The 24,587-nt window shown below is 42.1% G+C and overlaps 1 protein-coding gene and 1 pseudogene across 2 annotated transcripts in view; one reads left to right on the forward strand and one right to left on the reverse strand.

Annotated features, from left to right (window-relative positions):
- The window catches only part of URB1 (URB1 ribosome biogenesis homolog), a 67,385-nt gene extending 66,826 nt beyond the window's left edge, over positions 1-559 (reverse strand). For both annotated transcript variants that reach the window (XM_057545466.1, XM_057545465.1), the window contains exon 1: positions 319-559. In XM_057545466.1, coding sequence (XP_057401449.1) covers positions 319-460 — 142 coding nt within the window. In that variant the 5' untranslated portion in view covers positions 461-559. The remainder of the gene's footprint in view (positions 1-318) is intronic.
- Positions 560-6,791: 6,232 nt separating this feature from the next.
- LOC103012804 (elongation factor 1-alpha 1-like) lies at positions 6,792-9,665 on the forward strand (annotated as a pseudogene).
- The last annotated feature ends 14,922 nt before the right edge of the window (positions 9,666-24,587 follow it).

The following is a 24,587-nucleotide window of genomic DNA, read 5'->3' on the forward strand; positions in this document are numbered from 1 at the left end:
CAGGACTCGACAAATAATTTGTGGCGTGAACGAGTAGTACAGTTATTCACTTTCCTAGCGGTTGCAGTAAAGAATTTTAGAGCTTGCTGAGGGATGCTGCCCAGTAAAGGGAAGCATACAGTCGCAGGGAACTGTCACAATCAAGCAAGTCGGGGCCCTGGACTCGAAAGCACCCGGGTCTCGGTTTCCCGACTGCAAATCGGGAGACCGGGCTCTGCAGAAAGGAGCGGCTGTGTCTGCACACGGAGGCCCCACCCAGAGCGAAGCCGGGAGACAGCCTCGCACGCTCGCACTCTCTCCCCCGAGCCCCACACTCACCCGGCCCAGCGCCCTGCGGGTCCCTCAGCTGAGCCTTGAAGCGCACGCCCGTGAGCTCTTCGGTGCGGGCTCGCTTGGCTGCGCCCGCTGGGGGAGCCGAGCCGTCCGGGCCGCCCGGGGCCTTCCTCTTGGGGCCCCCCATGGCCGGGAGGGCGGGGGCGCGCCGGGATCCACACAGCCGGGGGCCTGACAACGGGACACGCGCTGACAACCGACGCGTGTCTCAGGCCCACACGTGGGCTGAAAGGGGTGGGGCTGGCGGAAGAGGCAGGACCTCCGGAGGGAGGTCGGCGGAAGGGGCGGGACCTGTGAGAAGGGCGGTCCGACGGGAAGCAGGTAGTGAAGGTGCGGGAACCCGGAGTCCTGGGTTCCCCTTTGGTGCTAATGGTCCAGCTGGCTTGCTGGCGGCCCGGGGCAAGCCGACACTCCACGACAGCCCCGCTCGGCCGCGGTGGGGAGAGGCCCATCGGCGGCCTTCTCGAGCGTTCTTGGAAGGAAGAACCCCCAGGTCCTTCGCTCCCGGAGGGCCCGAGCCCAGACGCGTGGTAGCAGCACAATCAGATCAGTTCTTGACCTGAGAGCGCTCTGATGAAGCCTCTTGAACTTGATTGACATGCAGCGGGATTCGATGCTTTGCATATTCGAGGCCCTGCGGGTTGGCCGGGAGGGTGGATGCCCCTGGCTAAATGCCAGGAGGGCTTCTGCGGGGAGGTCCTTGGTCAGACACCCGGTCCGAAGTCGTGTGGATTCCCCTAACCCTGACCCCTAGCGTATCTCACATCTCGGACCAAGACCAGCTTGTTTGGTTGGATGTCGCCCCAGACTGACCTCCACTTCCCCCAAACTAATGGGAGGACGGGCACCCTTCCGGCCTTGCAGGGTGGGAGGAAAGGATCAAATGAAGTAACGTCTGTGAAAACCCTTCGTGGACAGCACATCAGCCTCCACATCTAAGCCACCGTCATTAAAATGGAGACAGCAAAGCCAGCTGTCCTGAGCGGAGAAAATGATGCAATGCATGAAAAACTGCTCTGACGGGAAAAAAAAGTACTGTGTGTTTTTGTAAGATGTTATTAATTGACTTGAGAGTCGCATTAAATGTTCTGAAATAAAATGGAGGCATAAATAAATAAGTAAAAACAGACTGGTGCATTTTTTAATACAACTTCATCAATACTTGGTTATGTGTTCAAATAAATCATGAACCATTAGATGAGTAATTTGGTGATTGCAGGAATTGTCTGTCAGCTTGTCCTTTAGTTTCAGGAAGTACCCTCCTGTGTTCTGTAAGCAGAACTATAGTTAGCATCTGAGAACGTGGTTTTTTTGTGGCCTGTTGGAGTTTCAGAGTCTCATAGAAAAAGTCTATGGGGTTGGCCCTGAGTCCCTCACCTGAGAAGACTGTTGGGCCTGTGGAAACGTCTACCTTGTAGGCAGGTCAGAGGGAGTAGCCTGAAAAGATCTGAGCTCTTGCAGCGGTACTAAGAGAAAGGGATATGCCCAAAATTCAGGCTGTAAAGGGCAATACTCTTGTTAGCAAAGACAGACTTAATTCTGACTAATTGTCCACACAGGTTCTCTTCTGTGGTTAATTGCCAACCACCAAGTTTGTTTTCAACCAGGGTGGACCTGACCAAAGAGACAGCAGGGAGAGGTAGGAAACAGTCAAAAACTATTCAGTTTCTGCCTGTGTGGCCTTGGGCAAACAAAGACAGAGAGAGTGGGAGAACTTGGCAGTACTAACCAGCTGATAAGTGGTGGACCACTCACCCCGTGTGTCCTAACCCCAATTTAAAAACAGGGGACTTCCCCTGTGGCGAAGTGGTTAAGAATCCGCCTGCCAATGCAGGGGACACGGGTTCGAGCCCGGGAAGATCCCACATGCCGTGGAGCAACTAAGCCTGTGTGCCACAACTACTGAACCCGTGCGCCTAGAGCCCGTGCTCCGCAACAAGAGAAGCCACCGCAATGAGAAGCCTGTACACCACAATGAAGAGTAGCCCCCGCTCGCTGCAACTAGAGAAAGCCCACGTGCAGCAACGAAGACCCAATGCAGTGAAAAAAATAAAATAAATAAGTGTCTATATAAATGAATACAGAGACCTGGGTCTTGAGCTTGGTTAATGTCAATCTATCCTAAAAGGCAAGTTGACTAAGTATGCTGTCAAAAAGCCTCAGGATGCAGGTTTTCAAATCTACAAGGTTATGAACTGGCCCCTGGACTGTGGTGAATTAGCCAAGGGAAGAGTCCAGCCTCTAAGAGCCAACCAGTTCATCTCCACTGGCCATATTTCTCATTCACATCTCACACATGTTAAGTGAGTGTGCTTATTTATTCCCATTTCAATCTTACAAGGTTAAGTTCAAGTTCTTGAAATGGATAAAAGGAGAAGCTCAATCAAAGACCATACCAAGTTCATATTAAAGCATGTTTATCATGGACTCTCAGGATGTGAGAATGATATATTGCTGTACACAAGCTGACAGTTTACCCTGCATTATTTCATCTGGTTAAATGCTTGTTAATGCAATCACATTATAGAGAGGAGAGGTATGGAATTCCTTTCTCTATTCTGATACAAGTTTTAGTCTCTTTAGTGCCGAATGTTTTAGTATGACACTTACCTGAGTTCAAAACTGTTCCATTATCTGCTTGTTTAGCAGTGGGAAGAATGAAGCATTCTTTCAAAAACAGTCACTATGAACTCCAGTGAAAGACAGTGTCCATAGGCTAGAAGAGATAAGTAAACCTACAGCAATATTTACTATGTGCATTGCATTATACAACCAGCCATAATAGATTCCAAAAAGTATTACATGGTAGACTTACCCTCAAGAGATTTACAGTATCACTGGGATGATAAGTATCATTGTGATAACCTGATAAGTTCAATCACAGTAAAGAATTTAACCAAGAACCCAAGATGATATGAGATGCTACAAGGCCATGTAATAATTATCAAATGAATTATTTGAGCAATAAATACATCACATTAGTATGATCCAGGCTAGGTTGTTGTGAGTTTCTTACCAAAATGATAGTAAATCAAAGAAAACGGAAGCATCATATTTGTCTTTTTTTTCTCCTCTGAGACAAAATTGAAGAAGAGCAGAAAATGTTCCCCTCTTGTCCAATATGGAACTAGCCAAAGTGTGAGGCCAGTCGATAAAAATCATAACATAGATGATGCTTGTCTTCTTAAATTTCCCCAAGTCCACTCTCTGCTCACCTCCCCACACATGCACACACAGCACCTTCTTGCTGCCCCCATCTTCCCAAAGCCCCAATTGTTGCAGCTTTCCCAGAACTTATATCCCGGGACAATGCTTCCTCCAGAATTATTCATTTTTCTGCCTCCCTCCCTATGCTAAGTCCTCCTTCTTCCCCACACTTTCTCCTTAACCTGTTTCCTTACAAAAGCTGTTTTTAGCTAGCTATCAGAAAATAGAGAAATTTGGTGAATTTACCATAAGGTGTTGGAGAATAATATCAACTTGCAGCCAACCCATGAATATTTTTACACTTTAAAAGAGGGCATTTGGAGATCACAACTCCCCCAATGAATTTCTAGTAGTTGCATTTTAGTCACTGTGATATTGAATGGGGGCTGGAGCGGGGGGTACAAACAGGCAGGTCACGGGCCAGGAGGCAAAGAGCTTCTGAATATTCTGCGTGAATCTGCCTGTGAATTCCAGCCATTATCCCATATTTTATAGTTGGAGGGGTATGCCCCCATGTTTAAAAATATACTTTCAAATCCATTCGGGAAATATGCACTCATCCTACTAGGACAATTCCCATAAGAGTCATATCCACAATAAATATGTATTGTGTTGATGACCAGGGTCTCAGATCAGACTGCTCAAAAATACTAGGTTATTGAGTTGATGGTCCTAATCTTTGAACAGTGAAATGTAGCAAAAGCCATACCCAATTAAGAGATTAAAATATCAATGATAAATTTCAAAGCTATTGTGAAAACTAGTCTAACATCTTAGTCATTGGACAGAAATATGAGAAAATATAGAAAATTTGAATAACAATGTATTCAAATTAATAGCTGGTATGAGAACTTTATACACATAAACAGAATACATGTTCTTCTTAAATAACAGGGAACAGTCATAAAAATTGACTACCTCCTAGGCCACAAAGGAGGCCCTAATAAATTCCAAAAAAAAAAAAAATCAACATCATACAGACTATACTCTCTGACCATCAGACAATAAAATTTGACCTTGATAATAAGAGGATAGGTTTTTAAAAATCCCATAAGGGGCTTCCCTGGTGGCACAGTGGTTAAGAATCCACCTACCAGTGCAGGAGACACAGGTTCAAGCCCTGGTCCGGGAAGATCCCACATGCCGCAGAGCAACTAAGCCCATGCGCCACAACTACTGAGCCTGTGCTCTAGAGCCCGCGAGCCACTACTGAAGCCCTTGCACCTAGAGCCCGTGCTCCACATCAAGAGAAGCCACCACAATGAGACGCTTGTGCACTGCAACGAAGAGTAGCCCCTGGGCTCGCCACAACTAGAGAAAGCCCGTGTGCAGCAGCGAAGACCCAACACAGCCAAAAAAAAAAAAAAAAAGTAATGTAATAAAAAAAAAATCCCATAAGCCTGGGAGAGGGAAAACAAAAACAAAAACAAAACTTCTAAGTAATCCTTGGGAAGCATTAGGGAAATTATGAAAGACTTGGAATGCAATAAAACGAACACTTTACATTGCTTAGTCTGTGGGACACAGGTCTTAGAGGAAAATGTATAGCTTTAAGTACATTTATCAGAAAGCAAGAAAGGTTGAAAACAAATGAACTGATAATACATATCCAAATCAAGAAATTGGAAAAAGTACAATAGAATCAACCCAAAGAAGTAAGAAGAAAAAAGTAACAAAGATAAGGAGAGAAACCAGTTATAAAGAAAATGAGAAAAACAATAAAGAATATTCACAAACCAAAAGCTGATTGTTTTTGTTTTTTAGATTAAGTAAACAAACCTGTGGCAAGATAAATGAGGAAGGAAAAAGAAAAACTGCAAAACAACAAGACACAGGAGTAAAGGGGGAAAACAGTATACAAACATATATTTTAAATAGTAAATATTTAAATATATTTATAAATGTATTTAGAAACAACTATTCACAAAAACTTTCAAAACTAAAAGAAGTTAACAAATTACCCTTCTGGAAAAGGGTGAAAATCCCAAAATTGACACAAAAAACACTAGAAAATTTGGATAGACCAATGATTGTTAAATAAAATGATATGATAACCAAACCTTTCCCAAGGTACAGGCGATTTTCAGGTAAGTTCTTGCAATCTTTTAAGAAACAGATAATCCCTACCTTATTCAGTTTGCTTCATAAAACAAAAAAGAAGGAAAGACTCCCAACATCTTTTATGAGGCTAATATAACCTTAAATACAAAACTAACTATAGATAATACAAAGTAAGAAAATGATGGGCTTATTTCACTTATGGGCATAGATGTGTGTAAATAAAATATTAACTAACCTAATCCAACACTGCACTTAAAAAAAAAAACACGAAATACAAGGATGGTTTGATGTCATGTCTATGTAATTCACCACATTAATAGATTAAAGGAGAAAAATAAATTATCTCAATAGATGGAAAAATGCATTTGAAAAAATACCTAGTCATGATTTTTTAAATTCTCAGAAAACTAGGAATAGAAGGAGCTTCTTTAACTTAATAAAGATTATATGTACCTAAAACCTACAGTAACCATTTTACATAATGGAAAGATTTTAGATGCGTTTGACTTATGACTGGGAACAATAGGAAAGACACAGATGAATTCACACTATGCTGCTGTCTATTACTAGAGGTCCTGGTTAATGAGATAAGGTAAGACAAAGAAACAAGATATGGAAGAATTAGAAGAGACAAAACTGTCATCTACTTATAAAATTCAACAGAAATACAAACTAAATAAAAGTTTAGCCAGGTTGTCAGATATAGGATCAAGTTACCAAAATTGGTATCATTACCTCTACACTAGCAATAACTAATTTAAAAATGTAGCAGAAAACAAGACACCATCACAAAGGAAAAAAAACCTGTAAATTATTTCAGAATTAAACTAAAATGACTGCACAACATCTTTAAGGAGAAAATTGTAAAAGAAGATCTGACTAAATAGACAATAAAATGTTTCATGGAAGAATGTCTTCACAGTGTATATTTGTTAGTTAATTCTTCCTAAATTAAGCTATAAAACAAATTATTGCCATTCCAGTCAAAATTAAGAAACTCAAAAAAAATCATGATAAATTTGTGTGGAAAAATAAAGGTCTATGAGTAGCTGAGTCAAAAATACTTCCTTATCATGCATGAAGACATATCTTAAAATTATAACAGTCAAATTAGAATGGTAGTGGTAAAAAAAAAAAATAGACAAATAGACCGGTGTAACAGAATATAGACTCAAAAACAGACCTGTGTCATGGAGGTATAGGTTAACAACTCAGAAACTGCTTTTATGCATCCTGGAATTAAACGAATAAGCAAATGGATGGAAAATGATGGGGGTCAGGTTTCTCACTGTTGAAGAGGGCAGTTACTTATAAACAAGAAGGTAAAGCTAGAATGAACACTGTGAGACTGATAAGAGTTGGAGATATCACTATGATCTCATATTTAACTTAATATAAACAGAGATAGATTGATACAGAAATAAGTATAGATATGTATTATACCTGGGTTTGTACACATGCATATATTTCCTAGCTCTTTTCACTGACAGAACCTAGAAGCAGTGACACCCCAGTGGCAATGAGCACACCCAGTGCCCACATCTTGATTTCTAATACCATTACCAAATAAAAGGAGCCAGGACTCTTTGGAGAAATGGCAAATTCTAAGGCTGGGACAGAGCACATATTAAACAAGCCCTGAGCATCTTGTAGTACCAGAAAGTAAGAAATGTTTCCCGAAAAATGGAGGATATGTCAAAGGGACACAGGAACCAACTTGAAATAATTCCCAATGGAACAATTTGAGTGACAAAATAATTAACATAGTATTGGATTATAATCCCAGGTATAAAATAAATGTACATGTCTATACAGATATTAAATGATTGTATAAATAAATAAATGGGGAGAAGATCTTCCTTACAAGGTAAGATTCCTTACAAATCTTACAAAAGTAATCCAAGTAATATATGTAGTTACTTCCTGCTCCAAGAGGTGGAGCTTAGATCACACACTCCCTCCCCACCTCCTCCAGTGTAAGCTTAGTGACCAACTTCCAAAGATTAGAGTATGGAAAAGGAAAAATGATAACTTCAGAGTGGAGAAACATGACAAACACTACCTTAACCAAGTGATCAAGGTTAACATCACCAGTGACAAGTGCTGTTGCTGTCAGTTACCCTTGACGTGATGTGATGAGAAGGGCATTTCACGTCTATAGCATCCTTCCCCAAACCCATAACCCCAGCCCAATCATGTGAAAGACGTCAGACAAATCTAAATTGAGGGAGTCTAAAAAATACATCACCTGTACTCTTTAAAACTGTCAAGATCATGAAAAACAAGGAAAAACTGGGAAACTGTCAAAGATCAGATGAGAGTGGGGAGACATGACAACTAAATGCTCTGTGATGCCCTGGACTCGATCCTGGGACAGGAGAAGGACACTAGGGGAAAAGTTGGTAAAATACGAATAAAGTCTGGAGTTTAGTGAACAGCAATGTACCAAAGTTGGTTTCTTAGTTTTAACAAAAGTCCCAAATAAGCATGAAAAATATGGATATTAGATGAAACTGGATGAGGGTGTATGGAATTCCTCTTTTCAACTTTTCTGCAAATCTAGAATTATTCCAAAATTAAAACTTTATTCAAAAGAAAACAAAGACCTTTGCATATACAGGAACTTGACATATGATAAAGGTAGCACTACTTTTTTCACAACGGGTTTTCCACCAGAACACAGCTGTCATGAAACTCACGGCTGAATCTAAGCCAAAATGGGAAGGAAAAGACTCATATCAACATTGTCATCACTGGACACTTAGATTCAGGCAAGTCTACCGTTAATGGCCATCTGATCTACAAATATGGTGGGAATGACAAAAAAAACCACCGAAAAATTTGAGAAGGAGGCTGCTGAGATGGGAAAGGGCTCATTCAAGGATGCCTGTGTCTTGGACAAAGTGAAAGATGAACGTAAGTGTGGCATCACCTTTGATATATTGTATCACCATCAATATCTCCCTGTGGAAATTCAAGACCACCAAGTATTATGTGACCATCTTTGATGCCACAGGACACAGAGACTTTATCAAAAACATGATCACAGGCACTTCTCAGCCAGACTGTGCTGTCTTCATTGTTGCTGATGGTGTTGGTGAATTTGCAGCAAGTGTTCCAAGAACAAGCAGACCCATGAGTGTGCCCTTCTGGCTTACACACTGGGTGTGAAGCAATTCATTGTTGGTGTTAACAAAAGGGATTCCTATAGCCAGAAAGAGATACAAGGAAATCATTAAGGAAGTCAGCACCTACATTAAGAAAATTGGCTATAACCCTGACACAGTAGCATTTGTGGCAATTCTGGTTGGAATGGTGACAACATGCTGGAGCCATGGAAAGTCATCCATAAAGATGGCAATGCCAGTGCAACCACACCGCCTGAAGCTCTGGATTGCATTCTGCCACCAACTCATCCAACTGACAAACTCATTTGTCTGCCCCTCCAGAACATCTACAAAATTGACGGAATTGATACTGTCCCTGTGGAGCCGGGTGTTCTCAAACCCAGCATGGTGGTCACCTTGCTCCAGTCAATGTTATAATTGAAGCCAAGTCTGATGAAATGCACCATGAAGCTCTGAGTGAAGCTCTTCCGGGGGATTATGTGGGCTTCAACATCGAAAAGGTGTCTGTCAAAGATATTCACCACGGCAATGTGGGTGGTGTCAGCAAAAATGACCCACCAATGGAAGCAGCTGACTTCCGGACTATCCCAAACCATCCAGGCCAAATCAGTGCTGGCTATGCACCTGTGTGGGATTGTCACCCAGCTCACATTGCTTGCAAATTTGCTGAGCTGAAGGAGGTTGATTGCTGTTCTGAGAAGAAGCCAGAAGATGGCCCCAGATTCTTGAAATCTTGTGAGGCTGCCATGGTTGATACGGTTCCTATAAGCCCATGTGTGTTGAGAGCTTCTCTGATCCCTCTTTGGGTCGTTTACTGTTCGTGACATGAGACACACAGTTGCTATGGATGTCATCAAAACAGTGGCCAAGAAGGCTGCTGGAGCTAGCAAGGTCACCAAGTCTGCCCAGAAAGCTCAGAAGGCTAAATTAATATGATCCCCAATACCTGCCACCCCCATCTTAACTGGCGGTGAAAGAATGATCTCAGCACTGTTTGTCTCAATTGGCCATTTAAACTGGTTAATAATATCAGTGTATCATAAAAGCCTTCAGAAGGAAAGAGAATGTTTGGCTTGTGTGCATGTGTGTGTGTGTGTCAGTTTTAAGTTATTAGTTTTTAAAATCAGCACTTTTTAAGGGAAACAACTTGACCAAACATCTGGCACAGAATTTTGAGACCCCTTAAAACAAAGTTTAATGAGAAAAAAGGAAAAAAAAAACAACAATGGCACCAACGATCAATGGGAAAAAGATGGTGTGGTGCATTGCAAAGCTCATCCACAAATCCCTCCCAGCCTAGAATGCAAGCCTCTTGGCAATGAGACTTTGCAGTTCCTTCCTCCGGAGGGGGAGGTGTTTCTTCACCCATCCAGGAACAGTTTGGATTTAGAGGTCTCAGCAGCCAAGTACCACTGCCACCACAGAGTATTCCTGGTTTGCTAGTTCAAATTATGACAGTTCTGTGCATTTTCATTATTTCCTTTACTTTCTTTGGTCTTTATTATTCAGTTTACTTTTTTTGGTGTTTGTTAACATTTTAACTACATCAACGCTGTAATTTTACTTTGCTGCTATTGAAGTAATCCTGGACCACTAATTCCAAATGTAATTATATTTTCAAAGAGGTTTTGCGCGGGGCAAATCACCCCTGAAAGTGCAGAATGGTAGGCAGGTCAACTTGAGTGCTCTGGAGATGAGTAAAGGCTTGGGGCGGGGGCGGGGGGCGGGTTGTGACTGGTGTACACAGGGACCAGCGGACAGCCCTGAGTGAGTTAGGGCAGCAACCCATGGGGGAAGAGCATTCCAAGTAGGAGCTACAGCAAATACAAAGGCACTGAGGGGACTTCCCTGGTGGTCCAGTGGTTAAGAATCCCCCTTCCAGAGAGCCTCCCATCAAGCCTCTTAGATAGCCTCAACCACCAGAGGGCAGACAACAGAAGCAAGAAAAACTACAATCCTGCAGCCTGTGGACCAAAAACCACAGTTACAGAAAGACAGAGAAGATGAAAAGGCAGAGGGCTATGTACCAGATGAAGGAACAAGAAAAAACCCCAGAAAAACAACTAAATGAAGTGGAGATAGGCAACCTTCCAGAAAAAGAATTCAGAATAATGATAGTGAAGATGATCCAGGACCTCGGAATAAGAATGGAGGCAAAGATTGAGAAGATGCAAGAAATGATTAACAAAGACCTAGAAGAATTAAAGAACAAACAAACAGAGATGACCAATACAATAACTGAAATGAAAACTACACTAGAAGGAATCAATAGCAGAATAACTGAGGCAGAAGAACGGATAAGTGACCTGGAAGACAGAATGGTGGAATTCACTGCTGCGGAACAGACTAAAGAAAAAAGAATAAAAAGAAATGAAGACAGCCTAAGAGACCTCTGGGACAACATTAAACGCAACAACATTCGCATTATAGGGGTCCCAGAAGGAGAAGAGAGAGAGAAAGGACCAGAGAAAATATTTGAAGAGATTATAATCGAAAACTTCCCTAACATGGGAAAGGAAATAGCCACCCAAGTCCAGGAAGCGCAGAGAGTCCCATACAGAATAAACCCAAGGAGAAACACGCCGAGACACATAGTAATCAAAGTGGCAAAAATTAAAGACAAAGAAAAATTATTGAAAGCAGCAAGGGAAAAACGACAAATAACATACAAGGGAACCCCCATAAGGTTAACAGCTGATTTCTCAGCAGAAACTCTGCAAGCCAGAAGGGAGTGGCATGAAATACTTAAAGTGATGAAAGGGAAGAACCTACAACCAAGATTACTCTACCCAGCAAGGATCTCATTTAGATTTGATGGAGAAATCAAAAGCTTTACAGACAAGCAAAAGCTAAGAGAATTCAGCACCACCAAACCAGCTCTACAACAAATGCTAAAGGAACTTCTCTAAGTGGGAAACACAAGAGAAGAAAAGGACCTACAAAAACAAACCCAAAACAATTAAGAAAATGGTCATAGGAACATACATATCGATAATTACCTTAAACGTGAATGGATTAAATGCCCCAACCAAAAGACATAGACTGGCTGAATGGATACAAAAACAAGACCCATATATATGCTGTCTACAAGAGACCCACTTCAGACCTAGGGACACATACAGACTGAAAGTGAGGGGATGGAAAAAGATATTCCATGCAAATGGAAATCAAAAGAAAGCTGGAGTAGCTATACTCATATCAGATAAAATAGACTTTAAAATAAAGAATGTTACAAGAGACAAGGAAGGACACTACATAATGATCCAGGGATCAATCCAAGAAGAAGATATAACAATTATAAATATATATGCACCCAACATAGGAGCACCTCAATACATAAGGCAACTGCTAACAGCTATAAAAGAGGAAATCGACAGTAACACAATAATAGTGGGGGACTTTAACACCTCACTTACACCAATGGACAGATCATCCAAAATGAAAATAAATAAGGAAACAGAAGCTTTAAATGACACAATAGACCAGATAGATTTAATTGATATATATAGGACATTCCATCCAAAAACGGCAGATTACACATTCTTCTCAAGTGCACACGGAACATTCTCCAGGATAGATCACATCTTGGGTCACAAATCAAGCCTCAGTAAATTTAAGAAAATTGAAATCATATCAAGCATCTTTTCTGACCACAACGCTATGAGATTAGAAATGAATTACAGGGAAAAAAACGTAAAAAAGACAAACACATGGAGGCTAAACAATACGTTACTAAATAACCAAGAGATCACTGAAGAAATCAAACAGGAAATAAAAAAATACCTAGAGACAAATGACAATGAAAACACGACGACCCAAAACCTATGGGATGCAGCAAAAGCGGTTCTAAGAGGGAAGTTTATAGCTATACAAGCCTACCTAAAGAAACAAGAAAAATCTCAAGTAAACAATCTAACTTTACACCTAAAGAAACTAGAGAAAGAAGAACAAACAAAACCCAAAGTTAGCAGAAGGAAAGAAATCATAAAGATCAGAGCAGAAATAAATGAAATAGAAACAAAGAAAACAATAGCAAAGATCAATAAAACTAAAAGCTGGTTCTTTGAGAAGATAAACAAAATTGATAAGCCATTAGCCAGACTCATCAAGAAAAAGAGGGAGAGGACTCAAATCAATAAAATCAGAAATGAAAAAGGAGAAGTTACAACAGACACCGCAGAAATACAAAACATCCTAAGAGACTACTACAAGCAACTTTATGCCAATAAAATGGACAACCTGGAAGAAATGGACAAATTCTTAGAAAGGTATAACCTTCCAAGACTGAATCAGGAAGAAACAGAAAATATCAACAGACCAATCACAAGTAATGAAATTGAAACTGTGATTAAAAATCTTCCAACAAACAAAAGTCCAGGACCAGATGGCTTCACAGGTGAATTCTATCAAACATTTAGAGAAGAGCTAACACCCATCCTTCTCAAACTCTTCCAAAAAATTGCAGAGGAAGGAACTCTCCCAAACTCATTCTATGAGGCCACCATCACCCTGATACCAAAACCAGACAAAGACACTACAAAAAAAGAAAATTACAGACCAATATCACTGATGAATATAAATGCAAAAATCCTCAACAAAATACTAGCAAACAGAATCCAACAACACATTAAAAGGATCATACACCACGATCAAGTGGGATTTATCCCAGGGATGCAAGGATTCTTCAATATACGCAAATCAATCAATGTGATACACCATATTAACAAATTGAAGAATAAAAACCATATGATCATCTCAATAGATGCAGAAAAAGCTTTTGACAAAATTCAACACCCATTTATGATAAAAACTCTCCAGAAAGTGGGCATAGAGGGAACCTACCTCAACATAATAAAGGCCATATATGACAAACCCACAGCAAACATCATTCTCAATGGTGAAAAACTGAAAGCATTTCCTCTAAGATCAGGAACGAGACAAGGATGTCCACTCTCACCACTATTATTCAACATAGTTCTGGAAGTCCTAGCCACGGCAATCAGAGAAGAAAAAGAAATAAAAGGAATACAAATTGGAAAAGAAGAAGTAAAACTGTCACTGTTTGCGGATGACATGATACTATACATAGAGAATCCTAAAACTGCCACCAGAAAACTGCTAGAGCTAATTAATGAATATGGTAAAGTTGCAGGTTACAAAATTAATGCACAGAAATCTCTTGCATTCCTATACACTAATGATGAAAAATCTGAAAGAGAAATTATGGAAACACTCCCATTTACCATTGCAACAAAAAGAATAAAATACCTAGGAATAAACCTACCTAAGGAGACAAAAGACCTGTATGCAGAAAACTATAAGACACTGATGAAAGAAATTAAAGATGATACCAACAGATGGAGAGATATACCATGTTCTTGGATTGGAAGAATCAACATTTTGAAAATGAGTATACTACCCAAAGCAATCTACAGATTCAATGCAATCCCTATCAAATTACCAATGGCATTTTTTACGGAGCTAGAACAAATCATCTTAAAATTTGTATGGAGACACAAAAGACCCCGAATAGCCAAAGCAGTCTTGAGGCAAAAAAATGGAGCTGGAGGAATCAGACTCCCTGACTTCAGACTATACTACAAAGCTACAGTAATCAAGACAATATGGTACTGGCACAAAAACAGAAACATAGATCAATGGAACAAGATAGAAAGCCCAGAGATTAACCCACGCACCTATGGTCAACTAATCTATGACAAAGGAGGCAAAGATATACAATGGAGAAAAGACAGTCTCTTCAATAAGTGGTGCTGGGAAAACTGGACAGCTACATGTAAAAGAATGAAATTAGAATACTCCCTAACACCATACACAAAAATAAACTCAAAATGGATTAGAGACCTAAATATAAGACTGGACACTATAAAACTCTTAGAGGAAAACATAGGAAGAACACTCTTTGACATAAATCACAGCAAGATCTTTTTCGATCCACCTCCTAGAGTAATGGAAATAAAAACAAAAATAAACAAGTGGGACCTAATGAAACTTCAAAGCTTTTGCACAGCAAAGGAAACCATAAACAAGACGAAAAGACAACCCTCAGAATGGGAGAAAATATTTGCAAATGGATCAACGGACAAAGGATTAATCTCCAAAATATATAAACAGCTCATTCAGCTCAATATCAAAGAAACAAACACCCCAATCCAAAAATGGGCAGAAGACCTAAATAGACATTTCTCCAAAGAAGACATACAGACGGCCATGAAGCACATGAAAAGATGCTCAACATCACTAATTATTAGAGAAATGCAAATCAAAACTACAATGAGGTATCACCTCACTCCTGTTAGAATGGGCATCATCAGAAAATCTACAAACAACAAATGCTGGAGAGGGTGTGGAGAAAAGGGAACCCTCTTGCACTGTTGGTGGGAATGTAAATTGATACAGCCACTATGGAGAACAATATGGAGGTTCCTTAAAAAACTAAAAATAGAATTACCATATGACCCAGCAATCCCACTACTGGGCATATACCCAGAGAAAACCGTAATTCAAAAAGACACGTGCACCCGAATGTTCATTGCAGCACTATTTACAATAGCCAGGTCATGGAAGCAACCTAAATGCCCATCAACAGACGAATGGATAAAGAAGTTGTGGTACATATATACGATGGAATATTATTCAGCCATAAAAAGGAACGAAATTGAGTCATTTGTTGAGAAGTGGATGGATCTAGAGACTGTCATACAGAGTGAAGTAAGTCAGAAAGAGAAAAACAAATATCGTATGTTAATGCATGTATGTGGAACGTAGAAAAATGGTACAGATGAGCCAGTTTGCAGGGCAGAAGTTGAGACACAGATGTAGAGAATGGACATATGGACACCAAGGGGGGAAAACTGCGATGAGGTGGGGATGGTGATGTGCTGAATTGGGCGATTGGGATTGACATGTATACACTGATGTGTATAAAACTGATGCCTAATAAGAACCTGCAGTATAAAAAAACAAACAAAACAACTAATACTAAACTTTCATTGGGTTATTTGTATGGAAATATGTTAATATAAATGTAAAAAAAAAAAAGAATCCCCCTTCCAATGCAGAGGACAAGGGTTCAATCCCTGGTCGGGTAACTAAGATCCCAAAGATCCCAAGATCCCAAAGATCCCACATGCCACAGGGCAACTAAACCCGAGCCGCAACTACTGAGCCCTGGCTCTCTGAAGCCTGTGCACCACAACTAGAGAGACGCCCACGTGCTGCAACGAAAAGATCCACATGCTACAGCTAAGACCTAACGCAACCAAATAAATAAATATATATATATATATATATATATATATATATTTAATGCAAAGGCACTGAGGTAGCAAGGTAATCAGAGAGGTCAGGAAACAGCAAAAGGGCCATTTCTTCTGCAAGGGAGGGACGGCCAGAGTGGTAAAAATGAGGTCAGTTGGAGAGTCAGCCAGACACAGTTTATGCAGTTCTTGTTGACAAAGTAAGGTCTTCATAATATTTGGATTGTCTAGATTTGCAGTTCCCAAACTGGGCACCAAACTGCCCAGAGTACCGCAAGAAACTCACATACTGGAAGATTTTAATAAGTTGAGGGAAATACAGCAATTCCTGACATCTACTGCAAACCATGAAGTCGAGGTAGTTCATAATTTCAGCATTAGATTGTGCTACTTTTCTTTTTTTTTTTCTGCCTCTGCAGTCACATTGTGTTCTCTTTTTAAATTTTTATTTATTTATTTACTTATTTTTGGCTGTGTTGGGTCTTCGATGCTGCATGCGGGCTTTCTCTAGTTGCGGCGAGTGGGGGCTACTCTTTGCTGCAGTGTGCGGGCTTCTCATTGCGGTGGCTTCTCTTGTTGCGGAGCACGGTCTCTAGGTGCAAGGGCTTCAGTAGCTGTGGCACATGGACTCAGTATTTGTGGCTCGCGGGCTCTACAGCGCGTTCTCAGTAGTTGTGGCACACGGGCTTAGCTGCTCCGCGGCATGTGGGATCTTCCCGGACCAGGGATCAAACCCATGTCCCCCTGCATTGGCAGGCGGATTCTTAACCACTGTGCCACCAGGGAAGTCCCTGTGCTACTTTTCTTTCTTTCTTTTTCTTTTCTTCTTCTTCTTCTTTTTTTTTTTGTGTGTGCTATGTTTCTATCAAAGATGTCAGAGCTTCACAAAGCTGGGATTTCAGTGGTTACTGTAATAAAAAGCAAGTACCAAGAAAAATCTACATGAAACAGAAAATAAGGGTGGCAGTGTCCAATCTGATTTCAAGGTTGGAGACATAGCGATGTGCCTAATGGGTGTGCATACCCCCTTAGTAAAGAATTGCGGTTATTTAAGAATAAAATAAAAAATATTTTTTCTTTTACATAATATACATTTCCCCCAAATAGCTACTTAATTAATTGTTAGAACATAAATACTTGCTAAGTTGTTTGGATCTAGCTATTTAATAAATTTTTAACAGTTCAATAATTTTTTTTGGCCTAGGGGCCCTGCACAAAATCACTGGGACAATAAGGGCACCATGAACTGAGAAAGTCTGGGAACCTCTGCTCTATACCCTTAAATGGAATTCACTTTCATTGGTTCTGAATTCCTGTTAATGGACTTTAATTTGTTTTTTTTTTGTTTGTTTTTTGTTTTTGGTAGCTTTAAGCTTCCCCTTGGGAATGATCATTTAAATTAAAATTTTCTTTTTTTTGTTTCCCCATGTTTATAGCTGTATCATTCACAATAGCCAAGGCGTGGACGCAACCCAAGTGTCCATCCAAAGATAAATGGATAAACAAAATGTGGTGTATACATGCAATGGAATATTATCCAGCCTTAAAAAGGAAGGAAATTCTGTGACATGCTACAACATGGATGAAACTTGAAGACATCAGGCTCCGTGAAAGAAGCCAGACACAAAAGGACAAATGCTGTACGATTACACTTAGATGAGGGACCTAGAGTACTTAGATTCATAGAGACAGAAGGTAGAATGTTGGTTGCCAGGGCCGAGAGAAAGAGGAGAACGGAGTGTTCTTGTTTAATGGGGACAGAGTTTCAGTTTTTGAAGATGAAGAATGTTCTGGAGATGGACGGAAGTAATGGTTGTACAACAATATGAATGTACTGAATACCATTAAACTGCACACTTAAAAATGGTTGAAACGGTAAATTTTAGGTTATGTGTGTTTCACCACAATTAAAAAAAAAAGATTTATGAAATTCATGGACCGCAGTTATTAGTCCTAAGACAAATTAAGATTCTCACCTACAGAGGGCGCCCTTGTCAGTTCCTAGTACCTTTCCTTGGTGGGCTGCAGAAACTGTACTGTCTGAAGCTGCAGGTTTCTCCTCTCCCAGCACCTGTGCAGCAGTCCTCCCCCTCCCAGCCTCTCCCTCACCCTTCTGAGGCTTTTGCTAAAGGATTTTTACTGCTGTTGACCAAAGGGAAACAGACTTGGCTTATACATGACCACCCTTCTCTTTTCTTCCTTCTCGGAGAGACACAGTTACGAGAGGCGCCAATATGGTCTATATATTCACCACTTACAAATGGTGAAGATGCACCGGTCAGAATGCCCATCATCAAAAAGTCTACAAACAATAAATGCTAGAGAGGGTGTGGAGAAAAGGGAACCCTCTTGCACTGTTGGTGGGAATGTAAATTGATACAGCCACTATGGAGAACAGTATGGACGTTCCTTAAAAAACTAAAAATAGAACTACCATACGACCCAGCAATCCCACTACTGGGCATATACCCTGAGAAAATCATAATTCAAAAAGAGTCATGTACCACAATGTTCATTGCAGCTCTATTTACAATAGCCAGGACATGGAAGCAACCTAAGTGTCCATCATCGGATGAATGGATAAAGAAGATGTGGCACATATATACAATGGAATATTACTCAGCCATAAAAAGGAACGAAACTGAGTTATTTGTAGTGAGGTGGATGGACCTAGAGTCTGTCATACAGAGTGAAGCAAGTCAGAAAGAGAAAAACAAATACCGTATGCTAACACATATATATGGAATCTAAAAAAAAAAAATGGTCATGAAGAACCTAGGGGCAAGACAGGAATAAAGACACAGACCTACTAGAGAATGGACTTGAGGATACGGGGAGGGGGAAGGGTAAGCTGGGACAAAGTGAGAGAGTGGCATGGACATATATACACTATCAAACGTAAAATAGATAGCTAGTGGGAAGCAGCCGCATAGCACAGGGAGATCAGCTCGGTGCTTTGTGACCACCGAGAGGGGTGGGATAGGGAAGGTGGGAGGGAGGGAGATGCAAGAGGGAAGAGATATGGGGACATATGTATATGTATAACTGATTCACTTTGTTATAAAGCCGAAACTAACACACCATTGTAAAGCAATTATACTCCAATATGTTAAAAAAAAATGGTGAAGGTGCTACATTGTATGTTATGCATATTTTACCACAGTAAAAACTAATTTTAAAAGAAAAGAAAGGTTATATAGTGTCAGGCCTTTGAGGACTGGAAGAGCTGATGTCAGATTCAACCAACATTTTGTAGGGAAACGAGATCCCAAGAACTCAGGTATGTCACAGAGGGCTGGGGGACAGGAATGCTTCCGGGCAGAGGAAGAGGGTGAGGAGGCTGACAGAGTGGGCCAGAGGTGGGGAGAAAACGGGGTATTCAGAAACCAGGGTCAGGGAGAGTTCACAGAAAGAAAAAAACAAAATTCTGGTGAAAAAGCCCAGCCCAGTTTCCTGACAGGGGACCAGGGCCACTGTCGTCCAGAGGAACAAGTCGGAAACTATTACATTTCCATCATTACCTAACAAGGCAAAGGGCATTTGATCACAAACACATCCCTAGGGGTTTGAATGGAAACCAAACACTGTCTTATGCTCGAGCAATAATAATACACTAAGGCCATGAGATGGTTATGTTTATTACCGTGTATGGGGCTTCTGCTATGACTTGCCTCTCAGCTATGTCCACTCTAAACTGTACCACCATCCACAACTCAAGTACCAACAGTGGCAGAGCTGGGATTCGAACCTTTGAGCTCTGACCATGGAGGCCATACAATTACCCACTGCCATACGCTATGTCATCTGGCAGGGCAAGCTTGGTAGTTCAGAGCTAGATGTGTTTCTTTCCAACCCACTATGGAATATCCTTCCATCAGGACACTTTCCCTTCTGATGGCACAGAACAAGGTAGGAAGAGTAGGGGGTTGTGATCTCTGGAGAAAACTTCCCTGCTCTCAGGTGTGGTCCAGGCAGGCTGGATTCCCTGCAGCATTTGCTGTGTCACTGGCAGCAGGGAGTAGCCTCAGGGCTTCTGTGGGAACAGCACTTTCCAGCCTCAGAGGGGAAAATGGTGTCTGTTCCTTCCAGGATGCAGTCATGCTCTCCTCCAGAAACTGAGTTTACCACCTTGAATACTTGGGAATGCTTACGCTGAAAACTCCCAAGAATCAGAATTCAATCATTCACAATGCTCCAGGAATCCCCCCCAAGTTTGCTCATGCTACATTCTTCTTCTATAAAGAGAAAAATATGAACAACATAAAAACAAACAGAGCAAAAAAGAAATGAAAATATGTATTTAAGAAAACATTAAGGAATGTCTTGGAACCAGTATAGATTTAGCCCAATTTCCTGAAATCCTACATCTAATTTAAATAGGCTGTGGGCTTTTAGAGCCTAAATGGACTTTTTGAGTCCACCATTTTCATTTTGCAGATGAAAGTCAGGGAGGTCCAATGCCTCCATCAGTGGCTGTCTGTCAGGGGCAGAGTACAGGCTATTGCACTTGATGCCTTTGACCTTGGACGGACACCAGTTTTGAGCTCATATTCTTAAAGGTTTCCTTCCATAGGCTTTTGGGCCAAACAGTCCCCTCACGGCCTCTCAAGTGCATCCCCAGCTTTCACAATCTTCAGTGAGCAGCTCTTTGCTATTGATGTGGCTCTTTGGTGCCAGCTCTATGAACAAACCACCGTTTGTTGCTTTTTAAAAATAAGCCTTTTTAGCTCTGGACAACATTCGGCCTCAGTATCCTGAGCTGAAAGGTTGGTTTCTTTGCAGCTGACAAATGATGGCTTATGTCTTCTCGGAACGGCTGCAGCCCATCTTTGTTGAAAGCCCCAAAGCCTTACTTTGATAGCCCAGTGAGAGCACAGGTTCAGGCTGGAGTTCAAGTGCCCAGCACACAAACATCCTTCAAAGCAGGTTTGGCTGTGTGGGGAGGGAAGTAGCCAGGATCTCAAGGAAGGAGGAAAATAGGGATGTAACTTAGAGCTGGAAAGAAGGAACAGAGTTGCTTCAAAAGGAAGGGAAAAAAAGGCAGGAATCAAGGTATGTAATGTACAGTATCCTGCAAGGATACCTCTTACACACAGAATGAATGCTCCAGGTACAGAGGCACTCCTCAAACTCACATGCGAGAAGCGGCAAGATGGCCAATGGCGCCATCACATAGAAAGGAACACTTTTAGTTTACTCCATGTTGACACCCATCCCCTAATTTCTGTACCTTTGCAGTTGAAGAGGACGTCAAATTCTGCCACAGATGATCTGTGAGGGTCGTGATGTCGGTTTCCATATCTGAGACCGGAGATACTGGTAGTGCCTGGGCCAGCTTCATGGGCATGTGGCCTGTGTAGTATCTCAGGACCCTGTGCTCAGAGCCCACACTGGGTTTAATGCCCTGCTATCACTATCTTGAAATTCGGGATAATTTTTCCACAAGGAGCTATGCGTTTTCATTTTGCACTGGGCCAGTGAATTCTGCAGCTGGTCCTGGTTAGTACCCCATTGTTTAGGTATTTGATTGTATAATATTTTCAGAGAGGGAAATGGGGGCGGGAAGTAACTGGCTTCCATTTTGTCGGGGGCACACAAAGTATGAGGACCAGAGGGGAAAATAAATGGAATTCTTTAATTTTCTTGCAAGATTCCAAAATTCTTAAAGACATCAGATGAGGAGTAAGTTGATTTAACGGGGAGCAGCCGAGGAGCACAGCAGAGGACAGGCAGGGACTGGTCCTGCAGCCTCGTCACTCACATCCCACAAGCGCCCAGGCACACTGCGCTCTCCATCCTTCCCGAACACTTCCAATCTGGCCACTCCTCCCTCCTCTCTGGGCCTGCAAAGCGCCAGCCCAATGCTCAGTCACACCCTTCAGGCTACCCTCCCCTCCTGACCATCTCCCTGGACCCACTTTGTGGTCTCTGTTTGATCTTTTAAAAGAAATGGCTTTATAAACAACAAGGTTCTATTGTATAGCACAGGGAACTATATTCAATAACCTGTAATAAACCATAATGGAAAAGTATATGAAAAAGAAAAGAATTTTTTTAAAAGAATATATATATAGTATATGTACATATATATGTAACTGAGTCACTTTGCTGTACAGCAGTAATTAACACAACATTGTAAATCAACTATACTTCAATAAAAAATTTTAAAAAAACATTTAAACGAAAAAACAGTTTTATGGGGGAATTCCCTGGCGGTCCAGTGGTTAAGATTCTGCGCTTCCACTGCAGGGGGCACAGGTTCGATCCTTGGTTAAGGAGCTAAGATCCTGCATGCCGCTCGGTGCAGCCAAACAAACAAACAAAAAACACCCCAGCTTTATGGAGATATAATCCACATACCACACAACTCACCCATTTACAGTTCAGTGGGGTTTGGCATATTACATTATTAATTTTTTTGAAGTTGTGGTAACTACATGACATAAAAATTGCCATTTTGAGTGTACAATTAAGTGGCATTAATTACATCCACAGTGTTATACAGCCATCACCACCATCTATTTCTCAACTCTTGGAAACCTCTAATCTATTTTCTGTTTCTATAAATTTGTGTATTCTAGATATTTCATGTAAGTGGAACTATGCAATATTTATCATTTTCTTATTTCACCTAGCATAATGTTTTTAAGGTGCATCCATGCTGTAGCATATATCAGAAGTTCATTCCTTTCTATGACTGGATAATATTCCACATTTTGTTTATCCAATCATCCATTGATGGACACTCGGGTTGCTTCCACCTTTTGGCTATTATGAATAATGCTGCTGTGAACATGAGTGTACAAATATCTCTTGGAGTCCCTGCTTCCAATTCTTAGGAGTATAATCCCTGGACCCACTGTTGACCCCTTCAGTACAGCTGCATTCAGAAGTCAGAGTCACCTTTTACCAACACACACCTGATTGCATCACTCATCGGCTTACAACCCTTTGCTGGCTTAAGACGGAAGTGCTCACAAGGGCTTAGGATAAAGATGGAAGTGTTCTGGCACTTCCCTGGCGGTCCAGTGGGTAGGACTCCTCGCTTTCACTGCCAAGGACCCGGGTTCAATCCCTGGTTGGGGAACTAAAATCCCACAAGCTGTGCAGTGTGGCCAAAAAAAAAAAAAAAAAAAAAGATGGAAGCATTCACCAAGGTCTCTGGGTCCCTGAGCTCTGGCAGCTGACTTCTCCATGTCACCCTGCCCTGCCTTTTTCTCTCTGCTCCATGTCCTGCATGCATTTCTGGAGCCATGCTTCTTTGGGATTTCACATATGCTGATCCCTTTTCCTAAGATGTTCATCCTCCCCAAATATTGATACCTAGCTTTTGCTTGGCCAACTCTTCCTGTCTTTCTCACCCATCTTGTCTTAAAAAGGTCCCTAACACCTCCTTCCCTCCCTGGGTCTCATTCCCATGGCTCCTTGGCATTCCCTTGGCACTACCTGTTCAATGCCTGTCTTCCTCACTGTACCAATGACTAATACTGACTGAGTACTTACTCGTTCCAGGCCTTGTCCTACCCATGTCACCTGTTTCAACTCATTCAATTCTCACAATAAGCCTGACGCCTTTACGGGTAAAGAGGCCTGGGGATGCCATCACACCAGTAGCAGTGTCCACACTGGCAACTGGAAACCAGCGCATCCCTACGGGACAGTGGTGGCAGCCACCAGCCCTGAGGGAGCATGGTTCCCCTCCTGTGTTAGGAGGGTCCCCAGCTCCTCGCAGAGGATCCGGTATACATAGGTACCTAATTCATATCTAAAGTAGATGGATGAATGGAATGGAAAGAACATCAGGGAACCGAGTTTTAAGCAAATTTCACTTACGGAATGGCTGCTAAGTGCTGGGCATCCTTACCCACCCTCCCTGCCTCAGTTTCCCCAGCCTAAAACGTGCACAAGAATACTTAGGTCCAAGGGTTATTGAGAAGGTTGAATATTTTAATGTAAATTTTAAAAGTCATTGTGTCTGGCAGACTGGATCCCACTAACAAATATTGATGTTTGCATTTGCCCCTCCCACCCCTAGCCCAAGACAGGGAGGTAACGGCCGGAATCCCAGTTCTCCTGCCCCTGCCCCTGCTGGAGCACGGTGTGAGACGCAGTGACATCCAGCTCTCCGGGATCCTTGCGGCCCACCTCTAAGAGGTTCCCCCAGGTAGGCCGGCGAGTCTCGGTTTTCTCCGTCCAGGCCTCCCCGCCGCACTGTGCGGCGTGCGCGGTGCAGTTCAGAGCCGGCCGGCGCAGGGCGCCCGGGCCCGCCCTTGGGCCTCATGATCTACATTTCCGCGTCAGGCCCGCCGCGAACTTGGCATGCCCTCCCGCGGTGTTCGGGAACACTTTGTGCCGAGAGCCCGCCCGCCCGGCCCTCCTCCTTCCCGCCGGCGCCGCCTGGCCCGGACGCCCCGCGCAGTCCGCGGGGTTTGGGTTCCTGGACCCCAGGTACCCCACCCGGCGCGCGGCCACGGAGCCCCCAAGTACTTGTCCTCGGTTCCCCCGAGCCCGAGCCGTGCAGCCCGCTCCCCGCCCACGGGCTGGGCGTCCAAACGTAGGTTACACCGCGCGTAATCGAGAG

Source organism: Balaenoptera acutorostrata, chromosome 4 (genome assembly GCF_949987535.1).
Source record: "Balaenoptera acutorostrata chromosome 4, mBalAcu1.1, whole genome shotgun sequence".
Classification (NCBI taxonomy): Eukaryota; Metazoa; Chordata; class Mammalia; order Artiodactyla; family Balaenopteridae; genus Balaenoptera; species Balaenoptera acutorostrata.